Source organism: Heptranchias perlo, chromosome 9 (genome assembly GCF_035084215.1).
Source record: "Heptranchias perlo isolate sHepPer1 chromosome 9, sHepPer1.hap1, whole genome shotgun sequence".
Taxonomy (NCBI): Eukaryota; Metazoa; Chordata; class Chondrichthyes; order Hexanchiformes; family Hexanchidae; genus Heptranchias; species Heptranchias perlo.
In genome coordinates, this window is record NC_090333.1 from 78,217,358 (window position 1) to 78,241,993 (window position 24,636).

Here is a 24,636-nt window from a genome sequence, read left to right on the forward strand (position 1 = left end):
ACCACCCTCTGGGTGAAAAAGTTCTTTCTCAAATCCCCTCTAAACCTCCCGCCTTTTACCTTGAATCTATGTCCCCTTGTTATAGAACCCTCAACGAAGGGAAAAAACTCCTTAGTATCCATCCTATCTATGCCCCTCATAATTTTGTACACCTCAATCATGTCCCCCCTCAGCCTCCTCTGCTCCAAGGAAAACAAACCCAATCTTCCCAGTCTCTCTTCATAGCTGAAGCGCTCCAGCCCTGGTAACATCCTGGTGAATCTCCTCTGCACCCTCTCCAAAGCGATCACATCCTTCCTGTAGTGCGGCGACCAGAACTGCACACAGTACTCCAGCTGTGGCCTAACCAGTGTTTTATACAGCTCCATCATAACCTCGGCTAATAAAGGCAAGTATCCCATATGCCTTCTTTACCACCTTATCTACCTGTTCCGCCGCCTTCAGGGATCTGTGAACTTGCACACGAAGATCCCTCTGACCCTCTGTCTTGCCTAGGGTCCTCCCATTCATTGTGTATTCCCTTGCCTTGTTAGTCCCTCCAAAGTGCATCACCTCGCACTTTTCCGGGTTAAATTCCATTTGCCACTGTTCCGCCCATCTGACCAACCCATCTATATCGTCCTGCAGACTGAGGCTATCCTCCTCGCTATTTACCACCCTACCAATTTTTGTATCATCAGCGAACTTACTGATCATACCTTTTACATTCATATCCAAGTCGTTAATGTAGACCACAAACAGCAAGGGCCCCAGCACAGATCCCTGTGGTACCCCACTGGCCACAGGCTTCCAGTCACAAAAACAACCTTCGACCATCACCCTCTGCCTTCTGCCACTAAGCCAGTTTTGTATCCAAAGTGCCAAGGCACCCTGGACTCCATGGGCTCGTACCTTCTTGACCAGTCTCCTGTGCGGGACTTTATCGAAGGCCTTACTGAAATCCATGTATACCACATCCACTGCGTTACCCTCATCCACACGCCTAGTCACCCCCTCAAAAAATTCAATCAAATTAGTCAGACATGATCTTCCCTTGACAAAGCCATGTTGACTATCCCTGATTAATCCTTGCTTCTCCAAGTGGAGACTAATTTTGTCCTTCAGAATTTTTTCCAATAATTTTCCTACCACTGATGTTAGGCTCACTGGCCTGTAGTTCCCCGGTTTTTCCCTACTCCCCTTCTTGAATAATGGTACTACATTAGCGGTTCTCCAGTCCTCTGGCACATCCCCTGTGGCCAGAGAGGTTCTGAATATATGTGTTAGAGCCCCCGCAATCTCCTCCTTTGCCACACACAGTAGCCTGGGATACAATTCGTCCGGGCCTGGGGATTTATCCATTTTTAGGCCTGCTAAAACCGCCAATACATCCTCCCGCTCGATGTTAATATCCGTCCCACTTTGGATTACTTTTTGCTTCTTATTTATCTTAGGTCCAGGAGTTAAGTCACTGAAAACAAAATATAAAAACGAACCGACACTTTATATTCCCTCTACCCCCCAAAAGGTTAGAGGAGGTGGGAGGGTGGGAGTCACTACTAGTGTAGTGTCTCGGGTTTAGCAACCGCTCCACCTATATACGGGTACCAATGAATTGGCCCCGCCCCCGCCTTTGAAAAAGCCCGCGAAGCTCTTTCCCCGCTGGGGAAAAAGACTCACGTAGGTGAGTTTAATTACTCATCTCAGGCCTCCACTGCTCCCTTTATCGACTCGCCAATCACCTACCCGCTGTCCTGTGACGTCAATCCTTGTTTTTTTCACCGATTGCCTCTCTGCGGGTAGGCCCTCGAGCCTGGGCCTTTAGTAGTCTCCGAGTCCCGCGCTCTCTCCTCGGTCCGCTCCCGCCTGTAGCTCCGCTCCGAGTGCGGGTAGGGCCTCGAGCCTGGGCCTTTAGTAGTCTCCGAGTCCCGCGCTCTCTCATAGGTCCGCTCCCGCCTGTAGCTCCGCTCCGAGTGCGGGTATGCTCATAACAATCAATTGCAGGGATCCTGAACGATTGTTTCCTCCCCCTCCTTAGCTCTGGACAGCCAATTGTAGCACTGCCAACTTTCTTCTCTTTAATATTATTTAACTCAGCACAGAACGGGGATCAAATCTGAGACCCTCCTGGTCTGTATGATTCAGAGACTATCGCGATTACTCATATCTTCTGTGTGACAGAGAAATCCAATTTTCCACTTTGCTATTTTTAGATTAAACTTGCATCATTAGGGCTCTCCAATTGCATTTATTTACATTTAATGGTATAATAATCATGTACAATCATTTCTTGTAAAATCTTGCTAAACATTGCTTTACATGGCAATAAATTGTTTTAAAAAAATTGAGAATTGAGCCTGCTGACCGAGCTATTCGGTTAGAGAGCTCCAATAAAACTATCTGCTAACCGGTATAGTCGCTTGAGCTATTGAATAAATTAATAGTTTCTTGAAACCTGGAGTAACAGGTTCCTTACTGGTTTTAGTTTAACGTCACTTGGCTTGATGAGTCAATACTATAACATTTGAAGTGAATCATTATGTGGGTGCAGGGACTGCGTGTCTGCTCTATTCCAGCCCCACCTCAGTCTGCCCTAAAAAGTCGGAACACTTTCTACGCCAGCGGACTCAAAACTCACCATTTTAAGTTTCTATGTCATTGGAAGAGTTAAAAACAAACGCTTTTATGAAAGTTTTATTTCCCAATGCAGAAATCCCTGAAAATAACTTCCAGGATTTCTTCGGCTCCAACTTTCCCAGTGATCTTTCCCAGTTGTCTCAATGCGATTCTCAGCTGCTCCGCGGCCAGGACAAGGTCCAGCTGCCGATGCTGGTGATACTGCGTTAGAGCATGGGCGCAGTTCTGGAGGTACAGCCGGTGACGGGCCTGTGTTAAACTCGGACTGCCAGCCAACGGGTTCCCGCACATTTTCTCAACTTGTTTTCCAAGGAGATGTAGGAAGTCTTCAAAACCGCCGCCGGTTTTGCACGACAGCAAGCACACCCGAGGCAGCCCGCATTCTTCCAAGACCAAGCGCAACTTATCCAAGTCCTTCAGCTCAACAAGATCTGTCTTGTTACAAACCACAATCCAGTCCGCCACTCTCGGGCTGCTTTTAACCCATCGCTCGTCAGATTTGTGCAAGATCACTTCGCTCAGATAGTCCTGGAGGAAACGGACCACGCCAGTCAAGTCCGACGGGAGTTCCGTGGCATCTACGACCACGACCACAACGTCCGCCTGCTGAAGCCTTTCCCGTGCGCGCCTCACGCCCTCTCGCTCCACGATGTCAGCGGTCTCTCGGAGTCCGGCCGTGTCGCTCAGCAGGACGGGGTACCCTCCGATGTTCAGCGCCGTCTCCACGACATCCCGCGTCGTCCCCGCTATCGGCGACACTATCGCGGCGGGCTTCTGGCAGATTGCATTCGACAGGCTGCTTTTCCCGGCATTTGTCGCCCCGACAATCGCAACGTGGACTCCGCCCCTCAGCCTTTCGCCTCGGCGGCTGTCCCGCAGGTGGCGGTCAACTTCTCCTTGCAACGCGTGCACGTCACTGTCAACTTTGCCAAGTACTCCCTCCTCAATGTTGTCATCTTCGCTGAAATCAATGTAAGCTTCTGCATGGGCCAGACACTGAGCGAGCCTCTGACTCCAGCCACCGTACAGGCGCCCCAGGTCTCCAGCCATCTGCCGTAGAGCCTGCCTCCTCTGGGCTTCTGTCTCAGCGTGAATGAGATCTCCCAGCCCCTCGACCTCAGTCAGGTCCAGCTTCCCATTCCGAAAAGCACGTTTGGTGAACTCCCCTGCTTCAGCTGGACGCAGCCCAGGCAGGTTTCCCAGGGCTTGGAGAACTCCAGCCACCACCGCTGATCCACCATGGACATGGAACTCGCAGCAATCCTCTCCGGTGAAACTGCGCGGGCCTGGGAACCGCAGTACCAGCGCCACATCCAGGCGCTCCCCAGACCGAGGGTCCAGCAGCGGCTGGAGAATAGCGGCCCTGGCCGGAGGCAGAGGTCTCCGGCCAGTCAGGCAGCTCAGCGCGTCGCTGCTGGCGGGACCACTCACTCGGATAACGGCAACCCCACACCGGCCATGACCTGAGCTCAGCGCAAAAATGGTGCTTCTCTCTCTGGAGTCTGAGCACCGTGTCCTCACGAAGCTGGCCCGAAAATTGCACTGTTTGAAGAAAATCAAAAGTCTATTATTTCATTTAATAAACGGAAGAGACACGCTGTACTTGCCAGAGGAAAACACTGCCAGGAATAAATGACCACTTCCCAGAATGGACAGAATGATCAGCGTCAAACACATCATCCAAGATTCAACGTAGCAACAATTCTTAGCCCATTATAAATTGTTCTTTTACCCCCCCACCTGTTCTTTTAGGGCCAACAACCACCTCCATTTAATACCTTATTCGAGAAAGGAAATTCATTTGCTCCCAGGCCTCTGTATAATGTTAGTTTAGTCCAGGGAGCTCCACAAGAGCAAATGGGAGTGACTGATTTCTCACCCTCTCCGTGGTAAAAGCTCCTTACCTCTACTTAGCACCTTCCTCTCCCACCTCCTCCTCAGCTCAGGGATTTCCCCCTTGTGCATAATCTTAGCAATATACTTGCATTCTGTCAAGTTTTGTTTATGTTTCAGACATAAACATCCCAACATTTCACAGGGTGGGAATCAAGTGAACAAGTCATCAGGCTGATCTAGCGCATTCTTACTCAATCAATCACAAAGTGGCGATGGAAGAATTGATATAAACTGCGAAGCAGGAGTGTGTTACCTAAATAATACCTAAATAATAAAACCATCTCAGCAATTAATATAAATAGATATGCCTAATCAATGGCATTTTGATATCGAGGTTCTATGAATCTGTTTTTCTGCCGATGACATTTTTCATTTGGATTCTCTTTGAATTGACTTAATGTTCCCCAATTCACCTGCTGATTCTCCCTCCCTGTAGGGATGCACTTGGCTTCCCTTCAGCATCTCATCAATGACCTAGCAGAGATCTGAAGTTGACAGGTTCTAAATCACGGGAGCAAACTTACGTTCGACTACTGGTTCATTAATAAAAGGTTATTTTTAAATGATTTCATCTCAGTTAAAGACCATGCTTTTCTTCCTTCCTCTCCTGAAGGCACTGACTCATGCTGGCTTGGGGACAGCTCCACTGACACAGTCAGCCTCTCTAATACCTCAACCACTGACCATTTTTCATATGTGGGCCTAGACAGTGAGTGCTGGAAGGATATTGAACCATGGGGAGCATCACAACTGAACCCAATCATGTCCCCATTTGACATTCACACACATACGCACATCAAGCAGGGCTGATTTTCCTTCATCTGGGGCACAAAGCCAAATATAGCATTGCCCACCATCAGCTAACTCAGTACATATCAGGGATTGAACCAGAGACCTTCCTGGTCTGTATAGGCCAATACCATACCACACCACACCCTGAGCCACTACTGGAACAGGAACCTACCCTTAAGACCATTTTATAGAATATGAGGAAAAAGCAGAAAATGCTGGAAATGCAGCTGTAAAGAGAAAATGTTAACTTTTGTGTAGAACCCTTTGTCAGACTGAAAGGTAACAATAGCCCGCCCCATAGAAGGGTTGAAAAAAAGGGGCAGAATGAAACACAGGGTTGAATGAGCTGAAAACTGCTTAATAGAAAACTGACAGGTATTGTAAAAGATCATCTCATTGAGGCAATGAAAAGACAGTAAAAGAGCAGGCTCGAGGGGCTGAATGGCTTACTCCTGTTCCTATGTTCCTGAAAGAACGTGCATCACATTTTTTGGGTTCTTCTGGTAGATGTTTTCGCGGGTTCGGTGTCACCAATCATTCCCGTAAGCGTGCCTCACGTCCCCTACGATCTGGAGCGTATCTGTTTTTTGCCTAGTATCGAGGTAAATTATAGTGAGACTTACGGATTGCAAAATAGAATCCTTATTGGACAGGTGTAGCATCTGCTGCAGTTGTCACTGGAAGGGCAACTGGAAGCAGTGTTGGTGGAAAAGTGTAAAGACTCCATTCCTTTCTCCCAGTTTCTCCGTTTTGTTACATTTGCTCCGCTGACTTCACTTTCCACACCACACCTTCTGAAATGTCCTTTTTTCCTTGGATGTGTTTTCCCTTCAACAGTGATTGACATGATCCTTCATTGCATTTCCCCCCATTTCCTGTGCTTCTGCTCTCATCCCTCCCACCCTGATGTCCCCATCAGCCTCCCTATTCACCAGATAATTTCTGCCACCTACATCACGATCACACCACCAAGCACATCACACCCCTCCTTTCCCCTCTTCCTTTTCCTCTGTGACACTTGTCAGGGGTTTTTTCCTCCTCCAATTTCCCTTATCTTGTTGCCTTTTTTGTTATTTGGGCCTTTCAACTCTCTTTTGTCCTTTTAATATCTTTCCAGTGCCTCAACAAGACAATCTTTTTTATATCAGCCAGCAGTTGTCTGTTAAGGAGTTTGCAGATCATTGCACCCATTAACTTCTCTGCGACTGGAGTATCTGTTGTTTCTTCCCCCCACCCCTCCCTTTTATTTTCAGCCCTCTTAAGGGGCGCTCTCATTTTTCAGTCCTGACAAAAGATGATACCCAAAACGTTAACCTGTCTTTTTTCTTTATAGATACTGACGGACCTGCTGTGTACCCCCAGAACTTTTGTTTCAGATTTCCAGCATTTAAAAAAAAAATTATTTACGGAATACGAGACCCTGAAGTGAAGCAGCTGAAATAATTTCCCGACGGCGTTTACCTGCTGCAGTTTATAGACTGCTCCAATGTGAGGTTTGGTTCTTCCCTCCTGGCAGTATTGGATCGCAGACATGATGGACCCAGAGAAGACTGGGAAATCCTGATGTTGGTATCTTCCCCAGTAAACACCCATGGCCGCCACATTCTTCAGAAGCAGTCGGTTGGCTGGCACAGTCTGTATATTTCTGCCAGCAAACCCGACCACCACAATCCTGCCTTCCCAAGTCAGGCTGAGACAAACGAGGCACAAACCACAAGTCAAACACAAGTTCAACAAAGCAAGACCATGAAAGAAATAAAGACCTTGCATTTATATAGCACATTTCATGACCTCAGGATGACCCAAAGCGCTTTACAGCCAAGGAAGTACTTTTGAAGTGTAGTCACTGTTGTAATATAGGAAACACGGCAGCCAATTGGCGCACAGCAAGATCCCACAAACAGCAATGTGATAATGACCAGATCCATCTGTTTTTAGGTGTTGGTTGAAAGGTAATTATTGGCCAAGGCACCAGGGCGAACTCCCCTGCTCTTCTAAATAGTGCTGTGGGACCTTTTATGTCCTCCTCAGAGGGCAGACGGGGCCTCAGTTTAATGCCTCATTTGAAGGACAGCACCTCAACAGTGCAGCACTCTCTCAGTACTGCACTGGGAGCGTCAGCCTAGATTCTGTGAAGGATGAGTTTGTAATTAATGCAAGTTTTGTCAGATTTTATTGATCAAAGATCAAATTCCATCGCATCCAATTCCAATAAACTTGAAGAACGAACAGCAAGGACTACTTACTCTCCCCACCCATATTATTAAAAAAAATATATATATCGTCCACCCACGGAGATAGTTTTATTGCTGTGTTTTGCCTGTCGTGCTGACCCACCATTTCGGGCCTCAGCTCCAGTGGCCTACTGTATATTGTTCAGGCGACCCACCGGAGTCCTGAGTGGCTCCGTTTATTTCAATGGGAGCTGGTATTTCAGACACGCAGGCTGATCAACTGAGCTGGGAAAATCTGTTGCCGACTTGAGTATCCCCAGCCAATGCTAGCTGTTCCCAGTAAGAGATATACTGACATACAATGTACTGAAGTACCCCTATAATAATGGGAGGTGCAGTAGCTTAACTCGTAGTAAAGCCCTGTCTTCCAGCAGGGGTGTTTTGAAAAAAGTTGTTTCCTAATCAAGACAAGGGATGTTAGCATTGGGAATGGAACATTTTTCTATTTCGTAGAATTACATAGAATTTACAGCACAGAAACAGGCCATTTGGCCCAAATGGTCTATCCCGGTGTTTATGCTCCACGCGAGCCTCTATCCACCTTACTTCATCTAACCCTGTCACCATATCCTCCTAATCCTTTCTCCCTCATGTACTTATCTAGCTTCCCCTTAAATATTATTCGCCTCAACCACTCCTTGTATCTGACAGCCAGTGTCAGTATCAAGCACTCCCAGGTCAGTTATAGCACGGTTAGATGGGGAGTAAAGTTTGCGCTATTCTGACCCGACAATGTGCCTTAACCCCAATCTCAGAAGAGCATTCGCTTTAGCCTGACATTTCCATTTCACATATCGCCCATTCTTGTAGCTTCCGAGAGCTAATTTAATGCCAATTAGTGCCAAATTAAGAGACAGTTTTTGTGCTATGTGTCCACAGCCACCAGCAGCTGGTATTCGGACCCAGGTCCCAAAGCTGAAAGGGCAGTGTGCTCATAACCAATTCTCCTCCCCGCGCTTTTTATTTTGATATCTTTTGCATTATTTTTATCCCTCTCCACCACTGCTTCAGTTCATTTGCTGTTGAAACTCTCATCCAGGCCTTTGTTACCTCCAGGCTCGACTATTCCAATGCTCTCCTGGCCGGTCTCCCATCTTGCACCCTCCATAAACCTGAGCTCATCCAAAACTCTGCTGCCCGTATCCTAACTCGCACCAAGTCCCGTTCACCCATTCCCCCTGTGCTCGCTGACCTACACTGACTCCCGGTCCGGCAAAGCCTTGATTTAAAAATTCTCAGCCTTGTTTTCAAATCCCTCCGAGGCCTCGCCCCCCCCCTATCTCTGTCACCTCCTCCAGCTCCATAATCCTCCGAGATCTCTGCGCTCCTCCAATTCAGGCCTCTTGCGCATCCCCGATTTTAATCGCTCCACCATTGGCGGCCGTGCCTTCAGCTGCCTAGGCCCTAAGCTCTGGAATTCCCTCCCTAAACCTCTCCGTCTCTCTATCTCTCTCTCCTCCTTTAAGAAGCGCTTTAAAACCTACCTCTTCCTAGTATCTCCTTAAGTGGCTCGGTGTCAAATTTTGTTTGATCGCTCATGTGAAGCGCCTTAGGAGGTTTTGCTAGGTTAAATGCACTATATAAATGCAAGTTGTTGTTGTAATTGTTTTCTTTCCTTTTATGTACCCCACTGGCACGCTCCCATTTCCAGTCCGAAGGAACGGGCAGTCAAACTCCTTCCGAGACATCCACTGCCCTTTAGCAGGTTACTAGGTGCACAGGATTACCCCAGGCTAACACGACGAACACATTCTGCTCCCCCTCCTGATGTGGCCTCCATTCAGCACTTGTCCTCTGATGGAAGAGTGAAGTGAGGAGCACAATCAGGAGCTCAGATCCACAGAATATCACACGCTGCTTTCTATTTAACATTCTTTGAGGGTATGTACACCTCTATAAGGGCACAGATTTCCACCCCCCCCCCCTCCCAAATTTCTCATCTTGCCAATAAGCCCCCTTTCACCACGAACCATGCATCTTCAAAATCCCAGGTTACACTCTCTCTAACCATTTGGCTGACTGTCGGGCGGGGCGGAGGTGGGAGGGGACATGCTACAGCAATCAAGTGGAGCCTCCTGCTCGTCCAGTTCCTCTATGACCCACTCCCACCCCTGATGAGGAAGAGCCCTGACATCTGCAGGTTGGCTTCTCATAGCATGGTAGTTGAGATCGCGAACTCAGTAGACTGGGGGGGGGGTTTGAGCCCGTGTCTCGACATTACAAGCCGCCACATTTTGATGGTTTAATCGTCGGTACCACTGCAGCACTCGGTATCAATGAAAATACCTGCTGAAGGCGTCTTTGAATATATCCCCTCCGACGGCATCAAACACCACGTCCAGCCCTTTGTTTGCAGTCAGTTTTTTCACCTCCTCCTTCACGCTCTTCGTGGTATAATTGATGCCCGCTACAGCGCCTCTCTGCACTGCCAGTTCACACTTCTCATCAGTCCCTGCAGCTGCAATGACCTACAGAGAGAAAGCAGACCTGATTCTGAGCATGTCCCATCAATGAGTAACAGATCGCTAAATCTGCTACCTAGTACTCGGTCTTGAAAATACTGTTGAAATTGTGGAAGATCTGTCTGAGCTGTAACCAACAGGAAGCAGAACAAAGCTGAAATGTGCACTCCCTCCCCCACCCCATTTTGGAGAAGAAAGTACATCATTATAGGCTAAATTTCTCTGTGTCTAATTCAGAGTTCAAGGAAATGAATTCTGTTTGTGAGTTACCTATGTAAAGAGAAGAAATTAAATAGCACCTTATCGTATCTCTCAGAAATATCTCAAAGTGCTTAATACACAATTGATTGGTGTGAAACAGGCAAATCTGGCTGCCATTTTGTACACAGAAAGATCCCACCACAAAGCAGCGAGGAGAATGGCCAGTTTTTAGTGGTATTTGCTGAGGGACAAATGTTGGCCAGGGCATCAGGAGAACTCCCTGCTCTTCTTCAACAGATGCCACTGGACTTACAACATCCACCCAAACTACCAGAACAGCCATATTTCAAACAAAGCACAACACCACCAGCAATGCAGGACTCCTCTCAGTGCTGCCCTGGAGGAGTCAGCCTAGATTGTATGGGCAAATCCTGAAGTGGGGCCTGAACCCAACTGAGCCAAACCAAAACATCAAAAACAAATCCTCTCTCAAGCTGCTGTTAACTGACGTTTTTGAAAGGGGAACGCTTTCTGAGGTGATTTTCAACACTTTTCCCCCACATTGCGCACCATTGATGGGTGAGACGCTGCCACACCTTCACCAACCTTGCTGTATCACCAGCCTCTAGGAGATGTTGTGCTCTCAAGCCAAGAATGACTCTGTCTGCCTTTCCCTCCTACCCGCACCCCCCACCCTGCTCAATACAATGCACTTTCGATCGGGAATTCAGTAGTGCAGGAGATCACTGTAATGAACCATCTTTCCAAACGTCCTGTGGCTCTGAGCTTTGTCGATGTGCTACCATACTTCGCCAATTCTTTAACTGACTTTTTTTTTCTATTAATTCCCAGGATGTGGGTGTCGCTGACAAGGAAGGCATTTATTGCCCATCCCTAGTTGCCCTAATAAAATTGAGTGGCTTGCCAGGGCAGTTAAGAGTCAACCACCAAGAGTTGGTGTGGGCACTGGAGTCACATATAGGCCAGATCGGGTAAGGACGGAAGGTTTCCTTCCCTAAAGGACATCAGTGAGCCAGTTGGGTTTTTAGGACAATCCGACAGCTTCACGGTCACTTAAAGATGATTAAAATAATAGTACAATGGTTATTCTTGTAATGTTTGAATGAATGCATGGAGAAGCTAAAGATTTAAGACTTTATGGAATAGTGGAATATGTTCTCACCCAGTGTTGGTGTATAGCAATCCCTGGCTAGTTGCATGAGTTAAATGCAGATTAAAGCTCCCTCGACACTCTCCAGTTAAACACTCCCAGCCATGGCCTAGATGCACGTGGATCTCCCAGCATTGCACCAACACAAATTGTAAAGATCATCTACGACCGCATCAGTGTGACATTTCCCGCCCCTGCACGTGTAAGGTGGCCATCTGACCAGACTTGGGGAAGGTTGCCGGTAATTTTAGCAGCTGGAGACGAGACAGAAAAAGTCTGGTTTTCAATTGCTGCATTTTAAAAAAAAACCTTGTGTGCAAGTGAGAGTGGAACCATGCCATGGCCCTGCATGTGAGAGCGGACTCATGTCACAGTCACAAATGTTCATACAGCCCACACCATGGTCATGCACGCTCAAAACAGACCCGTTTCCTGCACACATTTCAATGGTTTGTTAAAACAATGCCAGCTGCTGTCCAACACTACACCTCCTTCCCCCATCGATTTTACACTAGACAGAAAATAGCAGCCCTAAATTAATGTCCAATTATGCTGAACTATAGGCACTTTTACACTGTAGGCTCATGCCAGCTACGTGTTACAAGCTGGATAGCCTGGTGGTGAAGGATAGAATAATGGAGCCTGGTCTTCAGTTGCTTCCAAGCCTTTATTCACAGAGCTCCACATTACACACACCGGGCTCTCGATATATATTGATACAAGACAGCCCCAATTGATAAACCACCTGAATACAATTAACACTAACTGATATAAATCACAGATACAATTAACACTACGAACTGGGCCCAGTCTGCCAAAGCCCATTTGTCTTACGACCAATACAGTCAACAGAAACAATGAAAGAAAAGAAAACTTGCATTTATATAGCGCCTTTCACGACCTCAGGACATCTCAAAGTGTTTCACAGCCAATGAAGTACTTTTGAAGTGTAGTCTCTGTTGTAATGTAGGAAACACGACAGCCAATTTGCGCACATCAAGGTCCCACAAACAACCTTGTGATAATGACCAGATAATTTGTTTTAATGATGTTGGTTGAGGGATAAATACTGTCCAGGACACCAGGCAGAACTCCCCTGCTCTTCTTCAAAATGGTACCATGGGATCTTTTACGTCCACCTGAGAGGACAGACTGGGCCTCGGTTTAATGTCTCATCCGAAAGACAGCACCTCCGTCAGTGCAGCACTCCCTCAGTACTGCAGTGAAATGTCAGCTTATAGTATGTACTCAAGTCTCCGGAGTGGGAATTGAACCCACAACCTTCTCACTCAGGCGAGAGTGCTACCAACTGATCCCCATTAAGAAATGACTCGTCATGATGCTCCAGGCATCATGAGTGTGGGGCAGGCTTGCGGAATCATCTGGTATTGGTCTGTGCTATATTCAAACCTACAGATACAAAAAGGTTGTTCCACCCTACAGCGTCACCCAGTATCTACGTTGCTTTATATTTAGAAATTTGTACCTCTGGATGTTGGAAGAATACGTGTGTGTGTGTGTGTGTGTGTGTGTGTGTGTGTGTAAAGCTTTTTACTCTTACTAGTCTAACCTCTTCTGCGAAAATAATGTCAGACAAGAAAATGGCAAACGTAAAGCAGACCATTCATAGCTAAACAGAGTATAATGTGGTACAAATAAAACACAGCGCAGACCTTGGCGTTTAGAACATGCGATGCAACATCCACAGCGGCGAGTCCTGCTGCACCAGCTGCTGCCGTCACCAAAACGGTCTCCCTGGAAAATATCGGCAGAAACAAGGGGCACAAACTTGAAATTAGTGCTAGGCTCTTCAAGAGTGAAATCAGGAAGCAATTCTTCACACAAAGGGCAGTAGAAATCTGAAACACTCTTCCTCCAAAAGGCTGGAGCTGAGATGCAGTGCCTCGTGTGGAACTAAGTCATACGGACCACGAAGTTCCCAGGTTTGATCCTTGGCCCGTGTTTAGTTAGTGGTCTCGACCGAGGTACATGAAGGGACGCTACAATTGCCCTCAGTGACCCTCAGTTGGCTCCCGATCGCCACCCAGCGACACCTGCTGGGAACTGCAAGTGCGCGGAGGTTGAGGCAGGATGAGATTGGGCTCAGCTGCGTTGCCTCCTACCCCCTCCCCCAGTGAAAGAACCATCTCGACACTCACTCTCTGGGCTCACTCATGAAGAATAGCCACGTGGGTGAGATACTGGAGAGGGAACTGCGACCCTGTATGTGTCAGCACCTTCAGTGCAGAAAAGAAAGAGAAGAAAAGAAAAGTTCATAATTGAAGAATGGCCATTTGGGAAGGTGATGGACCCCAGAACAGTCTTCGGGAGAGGGAGAACACTAGATGAAAAATATCTACTACAAATTGTAGGGGTAAAACCAAATCTGGCACAGAGAGACATCCTACAATTCCAGACTGGGAAGGTTAGTGTTTTTTTTAAGTTCACACACACAAATCTTTGAAGGCAGCAGGACAAGTTGAGAAGGCTGTTAAAAAAGCATACAGGATCCTTGGCTTTATTAATAGAGGCATAGAGTACAAAAGCAAGGAAGTTATGCTAAACCTTTATAAAACACTGGTTAGGCCTCAGCCGGAGTACTGTGTCCAATTCTGGGCACCACACTTTAGGAAGGATGTCAAGGCCTTAGCGAGGGTGCAGAGGAGATTTACTAGAATGGTACCAGGGATGAGGGACTTCAGTTACATGGAGAGACTGGAGAAGCTGGGACTGTTCTTCTTTGAGCAGAGAAGGTTAAGAGGAGAGTTAATAGAGGTGTTCAAAATTACGAAGGGTTTTGATAAGAGTAGATAAGGAGTAACTGTTTCCACTGGCAGGAGGGTCGGTAACCAGAGGACACAGATTGAAAGTAGTTGGCAAAAGACAAGGGGGGAGATGAGGAGAATTTTTTTTTTTACACAGAGTTGATATGATCTGGAATGCACTACTTGGAAGGGCGGTGGAATCAGATTCAATAGTAACTTTCAAAAGGGAACTGGATAAATAATTGAAAAGGAAATCATTTACAGGGCTATGGGGAAAGAGCAGGGGGAGTGGGACTAATTGGATAGCTCTTTCAAAGAGCCGGCACAGGCACGGTGGGCCGAATGGCCTCCTCCTGTGCTGCATCATTCTAAGTTTCATTCACATAAATATGATAAAAAGAATAAAATTGCCAAATGTTGGAAACTGAAATGAAATGGAGACAGGCTGGGCCTGCACAGCAGGTCTGTCAGCAGGGGTCGAAGAGAAAAGACGGACTGCTTTGGGTGCAGAGTTTTCTTCACAACCCGCAGTGACGAAAGGTCTGAGGAAAGACCAAGACACGAGCCCACCTGTTCTCTTTTCAGGTGCTGCTGGACCTACTGCGCGGTCCCAGCATTGTCTGTTGACAATCACACAAGAGTCAAGCTATAATAGATCACAGTCGCCTCTCACCCTGGCTGTGTCTTCGCCCGGTGCTGCAGTGCCAGAATTGCCGTGCCGTACGATACCGGTAATGCAGCGGCCACTTCGTAGGAGATCTCTTCTCCGATGGGCCACAGCATCTGTAGAGATTTCAGGGAAGTCAGATCTGCACATAAGCTACACAAGCATATACGTCACCCAACCACCTCCTGCTGGGTTGCAAACCGTGCCACTACATTAAAGGCATTGCTCCCCCCACCCCCCCAATCCTGTACTGTCACTCTTTCTGGGATGTGGTTCCACGGGCAGGGTGGTCCACCAGTGACCTTGTCCAAGTGGTCACTCTTCATGCGTCAGCCTGGACACCAAACACCGAAATGGCTATTTAACTGCAGAAGCATCACCTGCCGTCCACTTTCCAGCACAGGTGACTGGATTGCAGTCAGGAGCAGGAACCCCAGCTGCTTTTTCCACCACTCAAATCGAGGGGGGGTTGTTGAGGCGAACTGAAATGCCACCACTGCTGCCCAAACTCAGCACCCTGGAGGTTACACATGTAGTCCATAAGACTCAGTGCAACACTGCGTGGGGCCTTTAACTACCAGATCATCGGTAGGCGGGGGGGGGGGCGGGGGGGGGGGGGAAGAGAAGGGGGCAGGAGAAGCTGCATCATCTTTAATGCTCTAAAATCATTTTTTTTCTTTAAGTTTTTATTAACAAGCAATTAACACTGCAGCTCCAACATATCCCATTACCCTCTGCAGGGTGAGTTAACAATGTCAATCGTGCTGATGTAAGAAGGGCAGGTTCACACCTGTATTGGTAGCAACCTAGTGAGAAGGGGACCAGTCAGCTTGTCCAGCCAAGGCCATCGAGACTCAAATAAAAAAGGCAAAGGAGAAGAAAGAAAGACTTGTATTTATAGAGTGTCTTTCACGACTTCAGGATGTCCTAAAGTACTTTACAGCTAATGAAATACTTTTGAAGTGTAGTCACTGTTGTAATGTAGGAAACGTGGCAGCCAATTTGTGCACAGCAAGATTCCACAAACAGCAATGCGATAACGACCAGATAATCTGTTTTAGTGATGGTTGTTGAGGGATAAATATTAGCCAGGACACTAGGGAGAACTCCCCTGCTCTTCTTCAAAATAGTGCCATGGGATCTTTAACATCCATCGGAGAGGGGGCCTCAGTTTAAAATCTCATCTGAAAGACGGCACCTCCAACAGTGCAGCACTCCCTCAGTACTGCACTGGGAATATCAGCCTGGTTTATGTGCTCAAGTCTCTGGAGTGGGACTTGAACCCACAGCTTTCTGACTCAGAAGTGAGAGTGCTACCACTGAGCCACAGCTAACACTTTTTAACACATTAAAAGGAGCTTGTCCTCGCTGAAAGAAGTCCCTAAAGGGAGATCTGAGATTCTCTAAAATACCAAATACAGAACGATTAGACTTTTAAGTTCATAAAACAGCTTTGAAAGTTGGTGAGACAGCTTTCTCAATTAAATTGGTTTCTGTTCACTCTGGGAAAGAGGGCTCAGCAGTTGGTAATGAGGGGAAGGGATGCTGTGCCATTCGACCATGGAACACAACACCTAAAGCATAGAATCAACTGCAAGATGGACGCCAGACAGAGGTAAGCCAATTTTTAGAACATTAATTTTATCTGAAAGCAAAAGTGTAGCAATGGAGCCATATTACTATAATGGAAACAGTAGGACAGGATCATTAGCCTGCCGTACCCAGAATATCCCTTTCAACTTTTGGTTCTCATGACCTAAATGCATTACTTTTTCTAAATGGGATACAGGAAAGCCAAGCTACAAGCTGGGAGAGTGTGAATACAGAACTACAGGTTTAAACCAACAAGCCGCAGGTCAGACTTCCGATAGGGAGAGTTTCTCTTCATCTCCCTACCTCCACCTCCCTCCCTTCCCAGACTAGTGGATACAGGCTCCCAGCAAAATCAGTTAAAAAAAAAGTGGGGACATATTTGATTGAGAATGAGATTCAAATTTATGGGGATTGGTTATTGACTGAGGTGAACAAACACAATGTCATGTGTGCTGGGGCCGGGGAAGGGGGAAGGGGGAAGGGGGTACATGTTTGTGGAGGAGAGCAGACTGAAGAAAGAACCAAGAACAACTTACATTTATATAGACCTTTCACAACCGTATAAAGTCTCAACGCGCTTCGCAGCCAATAAAATAAATGAAGTACATGGTGTGTGGAGGGAGATTAAATGGGTGGGTAGAGTCCATGATAGGGGAGAGTGTACATGGTGTGTGGAGGGAGATTAAATGGGTGGGTAGAGTCCATGATAGGGGAGAGTGTACATGGTGCGTGGAGGGAGATTAAATGGGTGGACAGAGTCCATGATAGGGGAGAGTGTACATGGTGTGTGGAGGGAGATTAAATGGGTGGGTAGAGTCCATGATAGGGGAGAGTGTACATGGTGTGTGGAGGGAGATTAAATGGGTGGGTAGAGTCCATGATAGGGGAGAGTGTACATGGTGCGTGGAGGGAGATTAAATGGGTGGACAGAGTCCATGATAGGGGAGAGTGTACATGGTGTGTGGAGGGAGATTAAATGGGTGGGTAGAGTCCATGATAGGGGAGAGTGTACATGGTGTGTGGAGGGAGATTAAATGGGTGGGTAGAGTCCATGATAGGGGAGAGTGTACATGGTGTGTGGAGGGAGATTAAATGGGTGGGTAGAGTCCATGATAGGGGAGAGTGTACTTAAGGTTTGGGAGGAACAAGCTTGGTGATCCAAATGGCCTTTTCTATCTCCATGCTTTATATAAAAAAAGTTTGCATTTATATAACACATCTTATCGCATCGAAACATCTTCATGCTCATCACACAATCTATTACTTTTGAAGTGAGATGACTATTATAACGTAGGTGGGGTTGGCAGTCATTCTGCACCAGCATTGTCCCTCAAAAGTCCGACGAGATGAATGACCATTTCATCTATTTCTCTGGTGGTGCTGGTAGAGGGAAGACTATTAGCCCGAACACCAGGAGAACACCCTGCTCTTGAAATGGTGTCATGAATCTCAATCTGAACAGGGCTGTGACAAAATAGGAATTTCTTTCTTCATTTATTTCATTTGGGTTTTTTTTAATAATCGTTAGGGTTTAAATGAAAGATGCTCTCTCTTGACTAAATATCGAAATAGAAGGCAGGAGACAGTCAGTTTGCAAGTAACGCAGCATAGCCTTGTGTTTGAAAATCAATTAAGACGGTTACTTTAATGGTTGGGATGTTACTGCGTGCAGTTTGACAGATGGAGTTGTCATTTTGAGTCACAATCACATGTGAAGACCAGTCCAGGGAAAATATGCAATGGTAGCTGGTAGTTACAAACCATTACCTTACTTTAGCCAAGGTGTGGAGACATTTTTGTTTGTTTGATCGCTTCAAAAGAACTGACTGCACATTAAAGTAGGTCCATTTTATTTCAAGGTTAAATACTTGTCTTTAGTTCTGCTCTGAATGTCAGAGAATGTCTTGAGTATATAAAACTCCTGATTGCCATGTGTAACGTCCCCTCCTGATAGACAACAAAAGCAGAACGCAACTGTTTCACCCAAAGGACCGGCTTCTTGTCAAGAGACTAAATAGTTTTCTGATAAAGGGTACAAACTCCCTCCTATGGTTAGCTTATTCTCTCATTAAGGATCGTACCGAATAGTACCTTGCTGCCTTTTCTGCCTCTGTTATTTTATATGTAAATAAATCCTAACATGTACTCTTAGGCTGTAAGTAATGATCTAGCAGTGTGTTATTCTTTTGCTCTCTGAGGTAACTGGAGAACATGGTGTGCATCCTGTGTATTCCCAGAAGGCAATTTTGTGCAATTTGGGGTCAATTATTAAACCTAGGCTAACTCATACACAGCAGGTTTCAGTTTGTAAAAAGCTTGGCTTACCCAAGCTGTCGCCTCAGTGAGAACATGAGAAAGATGTTGATAAAAAAAAACAAACTCCAACAGGGGCTTTGACTGAACTTATGTTCTTATGATTCCTGGGCACCTAGACTGTTTGGAACATGTGCTATCCCACTTCAAGTAATATTTAAACCATAAATGGTTGTCCTTATCAAACTGTTTCTTCTCCCCCACCCCAGAAGGCACATTGAATCACTACTTTCTGGGAACTGTATTCCCAACATTGCTAGGCTCCTTTGTCATTCTGTACCACTTACCTTGTGGTCAACGACGCACTGTTCTGCCATTGCCCCAGTCGTACTCACACCCACCACACGGTCTCCCTGAACAGAATTCAATATAAACGTCACACGTCAAAAGAACTTGTGCTACGTACAGTTCAGAAACTCTGTTACAGATGGCATGACATGCTGGCATTCCAAATCACCAGGTCTCCCAAAAACAGAGAGAAAATTGGAGGTGAAGTTACCAATGGGGGTTGGGGCTAGGGAGGCCCATGAGTGGGCCGAGGGTGGGGGGGAACTCCTGCTCCTCCTGGCCCACGAGGAGTTCTAAAAGGAGCAGATCTTCAATAGTTACCTTGGCCAGTCGGTGCCTCCCACCTTGGATATGCAGCCAGACAGCAGACAGTGCAGGGACTCCCTCGGACGTTCAGTTAATTCTGCGTGGCGGAGCCAACGACCATGTTGTCGGGCCGTGACTTTTGAATGTTAACTAGGCCCCTGCCTGCCTTTTGTGGGAGCTCGTCGATGGCCTGATTCAGGGTAGTAAAAATTTAACCCTCCCACCCACCGACCCCTCTCCCGCTCGTTGTGGAGGGAGGGGTTATTACCGAGCCACTGAAGTGGGAAATAAAACATAAAAGAAAGACAATTACACCCGACCTAATTTACAAAAAACACTGAAAATTACAAGAAAGTAGAAGCAACCCATTAACACCCAAGATCAGAGAAAGAGACTTTTCCCCCCCAAATTTCTGCTCTTCACTCCTGAAGGTGCTGACTCTCACTGAGGAATAGTTCCACAGATAGCACCAGCCCTCCGGCACTTCACCCAAATGGCCATTCGTAACGTGCGAGCCTGGACCGTGAACATCAGCTAGTTATTCGACCATGGGGTGAGGCGATCACACACCGAACACAAGTCATGTTCCTCACACCACTTCCGCAAATACACACTGTCCATCAGAAGAGCAGTGGGTCGTAATCGGAAGCAGCAGCCCGGGTTGATTCATTTCCCCCCCCCCCTCCCCCCAACTGTATCACCACCCTGGCACAGAGGAGCAAACTGAGTAAGGGCCAGGAAACTAATCTGGGATCTTACTCAGTACAGCTTAGTACCAAACGACACAGTGAATTTAGCCATCAAACACACGTTTAGAGCAGCGCAAAGCATCAGAAGACACCACTAAACGTTTACCTTTCGAATCGCTGTGACACTTTCACCGATCTCCAGCACAGACCCTGCAAACTCCAGTCCTGCAAAAACAAGTGTTGTTCACTGGTGAAACGTTTCATCCTGAGAACATGATTTTTATACACTAATCTCAGCAGTCCTGTTATTTATTTTTTGACGCTTAGTAATTCAGATGATAGATGCAGGTGGGGAGGCCCGTTTTAGCTCAACCACCCAGAACAAAAAAAAAACATACGTTCTCCACCCCCCTCAATCAAGTTATCTAACTGAGATAAGTTGAATCAGACGGAGGTCATAGCTCCAGAAACCCAGACCACCATTCCAAGTGTTGATCGCTCAGTGTGAATTAAATCCTTCCTGACATTTGTCCTAAACTTTCACCAGTTTTAACCCATGCCACCTTGTTCTAGTATCCTGACATACTTTGAATTAATGCTCCAGATCGAGGCCATTTAATATCTTCCGCACTCCGCCCTTATCATTCGCCTCCTTTCAAAGCTGAAGAGTTTCTCCGACCTTTCCTGATCGCTCAATCCCCTGACACCGGGATGAGCCCTGTGGCTTTTCTCGGCACTGCCTCCCTCCCCCCCCCCAACTCTCGGCACTGCCTCCCTCGCCCCCCCCAACTCTCGGCACTGCCTCCCTCGCCCCCCCCAACTCTCGGCACTGCCTCCCTCGCCCCCCCCCAACTCTCGGCACTGCCTCCCCCCCCCAACTCTCGGCACTGCCTCCCCCCCCCCAACTCTCGGCACTGCCTCCCTCGCCCCCCCCAACTCTCGGCACTGCCTCCCCCCCCCAACTCTCGGCACTGCCTCCCTCGCCCCCCCCAACTCTCGGCACTGCCTCCCTCGCCCCCCCCAACTCTCGGCACTGCCTCCCTCGCCCCCCCCAACTCTCGGCACTGCCTCCCTCGCCCCCCCCAACTCTCGGCACTGCCTCCCCCCCCAACTCTCGGCACTGCCTCCCCCCCCGCAACTCTCGGCACTGCCTCCCCCCCCAACTCTCGGCACTGCCTCCCCCGTCCCCCTCCGCCCCCTCCCCTTCCTCCCCCACAACTCTCGGCACTGCCTCCCCCCCCAACACTCGGCACTGCCTCCCCCGTCCCCCTCCGCCCCCTCCCCCCTCCCCCGTCCCCCACTCTCGGCACTGCCTCCCCCTCCACTCCCCACTCTCGGCACTGCCTCCCCCGTCCCCCTCCGCCCCCTCCCCTTTCCCCCCCCCCAACTCTCGGCACTGCCTCCCCCCCCAACACTCGGCACTGCCTCCCCCCCCAACACTCGGCACTGCCTCCCCCGTCCCCCTCCGCCCCCTCCCCTTCCCCCTCCCCCACTCTCGGCACTGCCTCCTCCCCCAACTCTCGGCACTGCCTCCCCCGTCCCCCTCCCCCTCCACTCCCCACTCTCGGCATTGCCTCCCCCCCTCCCCCTCCCCCTCCCCCACTCTCGGCACTGCCTCCCCCGTCCCCCTCCCCCCCTCCTCCCCCCCTCCCCCTCCCCCACTCTCGGCATTGCCTCCCCCACACTCTGCAGGTTTCGGAAAGCTCAATTTTCATTCTTGTCTCAACTGATCACCATGATGGACCAGTTAGGACCTTGGTTTCTTCAGTCTTGGCTGGCTAATTTTAGGTACGTATATGAATGATTCTGTCCCCACCCAAACAGTCTGGAGGGTGAGTGCCAACAAGCTATTTACCGTGGTGTGCACTGCAGCCAAATCAGTTTCCAGCAGGGTTACTGGACAGCAATCAGGAGCAAGAGCTTCAGCCTGGCTGGTAATCAAGCTCTTTAGCATAACAGAAGCTTACTATAATGAACCTGACCATCCTAGGCTCGGGAGCGTATGGTAGCAGGTGCAAATACCATGTTCCTAATTGTGGATTAAACCAGTCTAAAGATCTCCTCCAATAACAGTCAGTACCTTCAGGAGAGGAGGGGAGTGGGGCCCATGGAACTGTACCCCAGTGAGAGTCAGTACCTTCAGGAGAGGAGGGGAGTGGGGCCCATGGAACTGTACCCCAGTGAGAGTCAGTACCTTCAGGAGAGGAGGGGAGTGGGGCCCATGGAACTGTACCCCAGTGAGAGTCAGTACCTTCAGGAGAGGAGGGGAGTGGGGCCCATGGAACTGTACCCCAGTGAGAGTCAGTACCTTCAGGAGAGGAGGGGAGTGGGGCCCATGGAACTGTACACCAGTGAGAGTCAGCACCTTCAGGAGAGGAGGGGAGTGGGGCCCATGGAACTGTACCCCAGTGAGAGTCAGCACCTTCAGGAGAGGAGGGGAGTGGGGCCCATGGAACTGTACCCCAGTGAGAGTCAGCACCTTCAGGAGAGGAGGGGAGTGGAGCCCACGGAACTGTACCCCAGTGAGAGTCAGCACCTTCAGGAGAGGAGGGGAGTGGGGCCCATGGAACTGTACCCCAGTGAGAGTCAGCACCTTCAGGAGAGGAGGGGAGTGGGGCCCATGGAACTGTACCCCAGTGAGGGTCAGCACCTTCAGGAGAGGAGGGGAGTGGGGCCCATGGAACTGTACCCCAGTGAGAGTCAGTACCTTCAGGAGAGGAGGGGAGTGGGGCCCATGGAACTGTACCCCAGTGAGAGTCAGTACCTTCAGGAGAGGAGGGGAGTGGGGCCCATGGAACTGTACCCCAGTGAGAGTCAGTACCTTCAGGAGAGGAGGGGAGTGGGGCCCATGGAACTGTACCCCAGTGAGAGTCAGTACCTTCAGGAGAGGAGGGGAGTGGGGCCCATGGAACTGTACCCCAGTGAGAGTCAGTACCTTCAGGAGAGGAGGGGAGTGGAGCCCATGGAACTGTACCCCAGTGAGAGTCAGTACCTTCAGGAGAGGAGGGGAGTGGGGCCCATGGAACTGTACCCCAGTGAGAGTCAGCACCTTCAGGAGAGGAGGGGAGTGGGGCCCATGGAACTGTACCCCAGTGAGAGTCAGTACCTTCAGGAGAGGAGGGGAGTGGAGCCCATGGAACTGTACCCCAGTGAGAGTCAGCACCTTCAGGAGAGGAGGGGAGTGGGGCCCATGGAACTGTACCCCAGTGAGAGTCAGCACCTTCAGGAGAGGAGGGGAGTGGGGCCCATGGAACTGTACCCCAGTGAGAGTCAGTACCTTCAGGAGAGGAGGGGAGTGGGGCCCATGGAACTGTACCCCAGTGAGAGTCAGTACCTTCAGGAGAGGAGGGGAGTGGGGCCCATGGAACTGTACCCCAGTGAGAGTCAGCACCTTCAGGAGAGGAGGGGAGTGGGGCCCATGGAACTGTACCCCAGTGAGAGTCAGTACCTTCAGGAGAGGAGGGGAGTGGAGCCCATGGAACTGTACCCCAGTGAGAGTCAGCACCTTCAGGAGAGGAGGGGAGTGGGGCCCATGGAACTGTACCCCAGTGAGAGTCAGCACCTTCAGGAGAGGAGGGGAGTGGGGCCCATGGAACTGTACCCCAGTGAGAGTCAGTACCTTCAGGAGAGGAGGGGATTGGAGCCCACGGAACTGTACCCCAGTGAGAGTCAGTACCTTCAGGAGAGGAGGGGATTGGAGCCCATGGAACTGTACCCCAGTGAGAGTCAGTACCTTCAGGAGAGGAGGGGAGTGGGGCCCATGGAACTGTACCCCAATGAGAGTCAGTACCTTCAGGAGAGGAGGGGAGTGGGGCCCATGGAACTGTACCCCAGTGAGAGTTAGTACCTTCAGGAGAGGAGGGGAGTGGAGCCCACGGAACTGTACCCCAGTGAGAGTCAGTACCTTCAGGAGAGGAGGGGAGTGGAGCCCATGGAACTGTACCCCAGTGAGAGTCAGTACCTTCAGGAGAGGAGGGGATTGGAGCCCATGGAACTGTACCCCAGTGAGAGTCAGTACCTTCAGGAGAGGAGGGGAGTGGGGCCCATGGAACTGTACCCCAGTGAGAGTCAGTACCTTCAGGAGAGGAGGGGAGTGGGGCCCATGGAACTGTACCCCAGTGAGAGTCAGTACCTTCAGGAGAGGAGGGGAGTGGAGCCCATGGAACTGTACCCCAGTGAGAGTCAGTACCTTCAGGAGAGGAGGGAGTGGGGCCCATGGAACTGTACCCCAGTGAGAGTCAGCACCTTCAGGAGAGGAGGGAGTGGGGCCCATGGAACTGTACCCCAGTGAGAGTCAGCACCTTCAGGAGAGGAGGGGAGTGGGGCCCATGGAACTGTACCCCAGTGAGAGTCAGTACCTTCAGGAAATTGGGAAGAGAGAATTGGGAGAGTGAGGAGAAGTAGTAGACAAATGATAAAGTCCATTGATACCAAGGTTCACTTCTTAGCTCTTCGTTGGACAGATTGGGAGTTGTTATGAAGGAACGAGAGCTCTCTGCACAAATATACTGTCATCGGTCATTGCAGTTTAAGAAACTTTCATACTGTGACGTGAGTATTTTACTCAGGGAGAATTGTTTGCTTCAAGGGGCTAAGTGCATTTTTGTATGTTTCATATTTGCACCTATAACAAGTATATCTGG

At 48.9% G+C, this 24,636-nt stretch overlaps 1 protein-coding gene across 2 annotated transcripts in view; it reads right to left on the reverse strand.

Moving 5' to 3' along the window:
* gtpbp3 (GTP binding protein 3, mitochondrial) overlaps nucleotides 1-24,636 on the reverse strand; it is a 32,473-nt gene that overhangs the window by 2,087 nt on the left and 5,750 nt on the right. For both annotated transcript variants that reach the window (XM_067990798.1, XM_067990799.1), the window contains 7 exons: nucleotides 20,160-20,218; nucleotides 18,998-19,063; nucleotides 14,811-14,920; nucleotides 13,046-13,127; nucleotides 9,825-10,006; nucleotides 6,766-6,994; nucleotides 1,726-4,158 (listed from right to left, as the gene is read on the reverse strand). In XM_067990798.1, coding sequence (XP_067846899.1) covers nucleotides 2,674-4,158; nucleotides 6,766-6,994; nucleotides 9,825-10,006; nucleotides 13,046-13,127; nucleotides 14,811-14,920; nucleotides 18,998-19,063; nucleotides 20,160-20,218 — 2,213 coding nt within the window. In that variant the 3' untranslated portion in view covers nucleotides 1,726-2,673. The remainder of the gene's footprint in view (nucleotides 1-1,725; nucleotides 4,159-6,765; nucleotides 6,995-9,824; nucleotides 10,007-13,045; nucleotides 13,128-14,810; nucleotides 14,921-18,997; nucleotides 19,064-20,159; nucleotides 20,219-24,636) is intronic.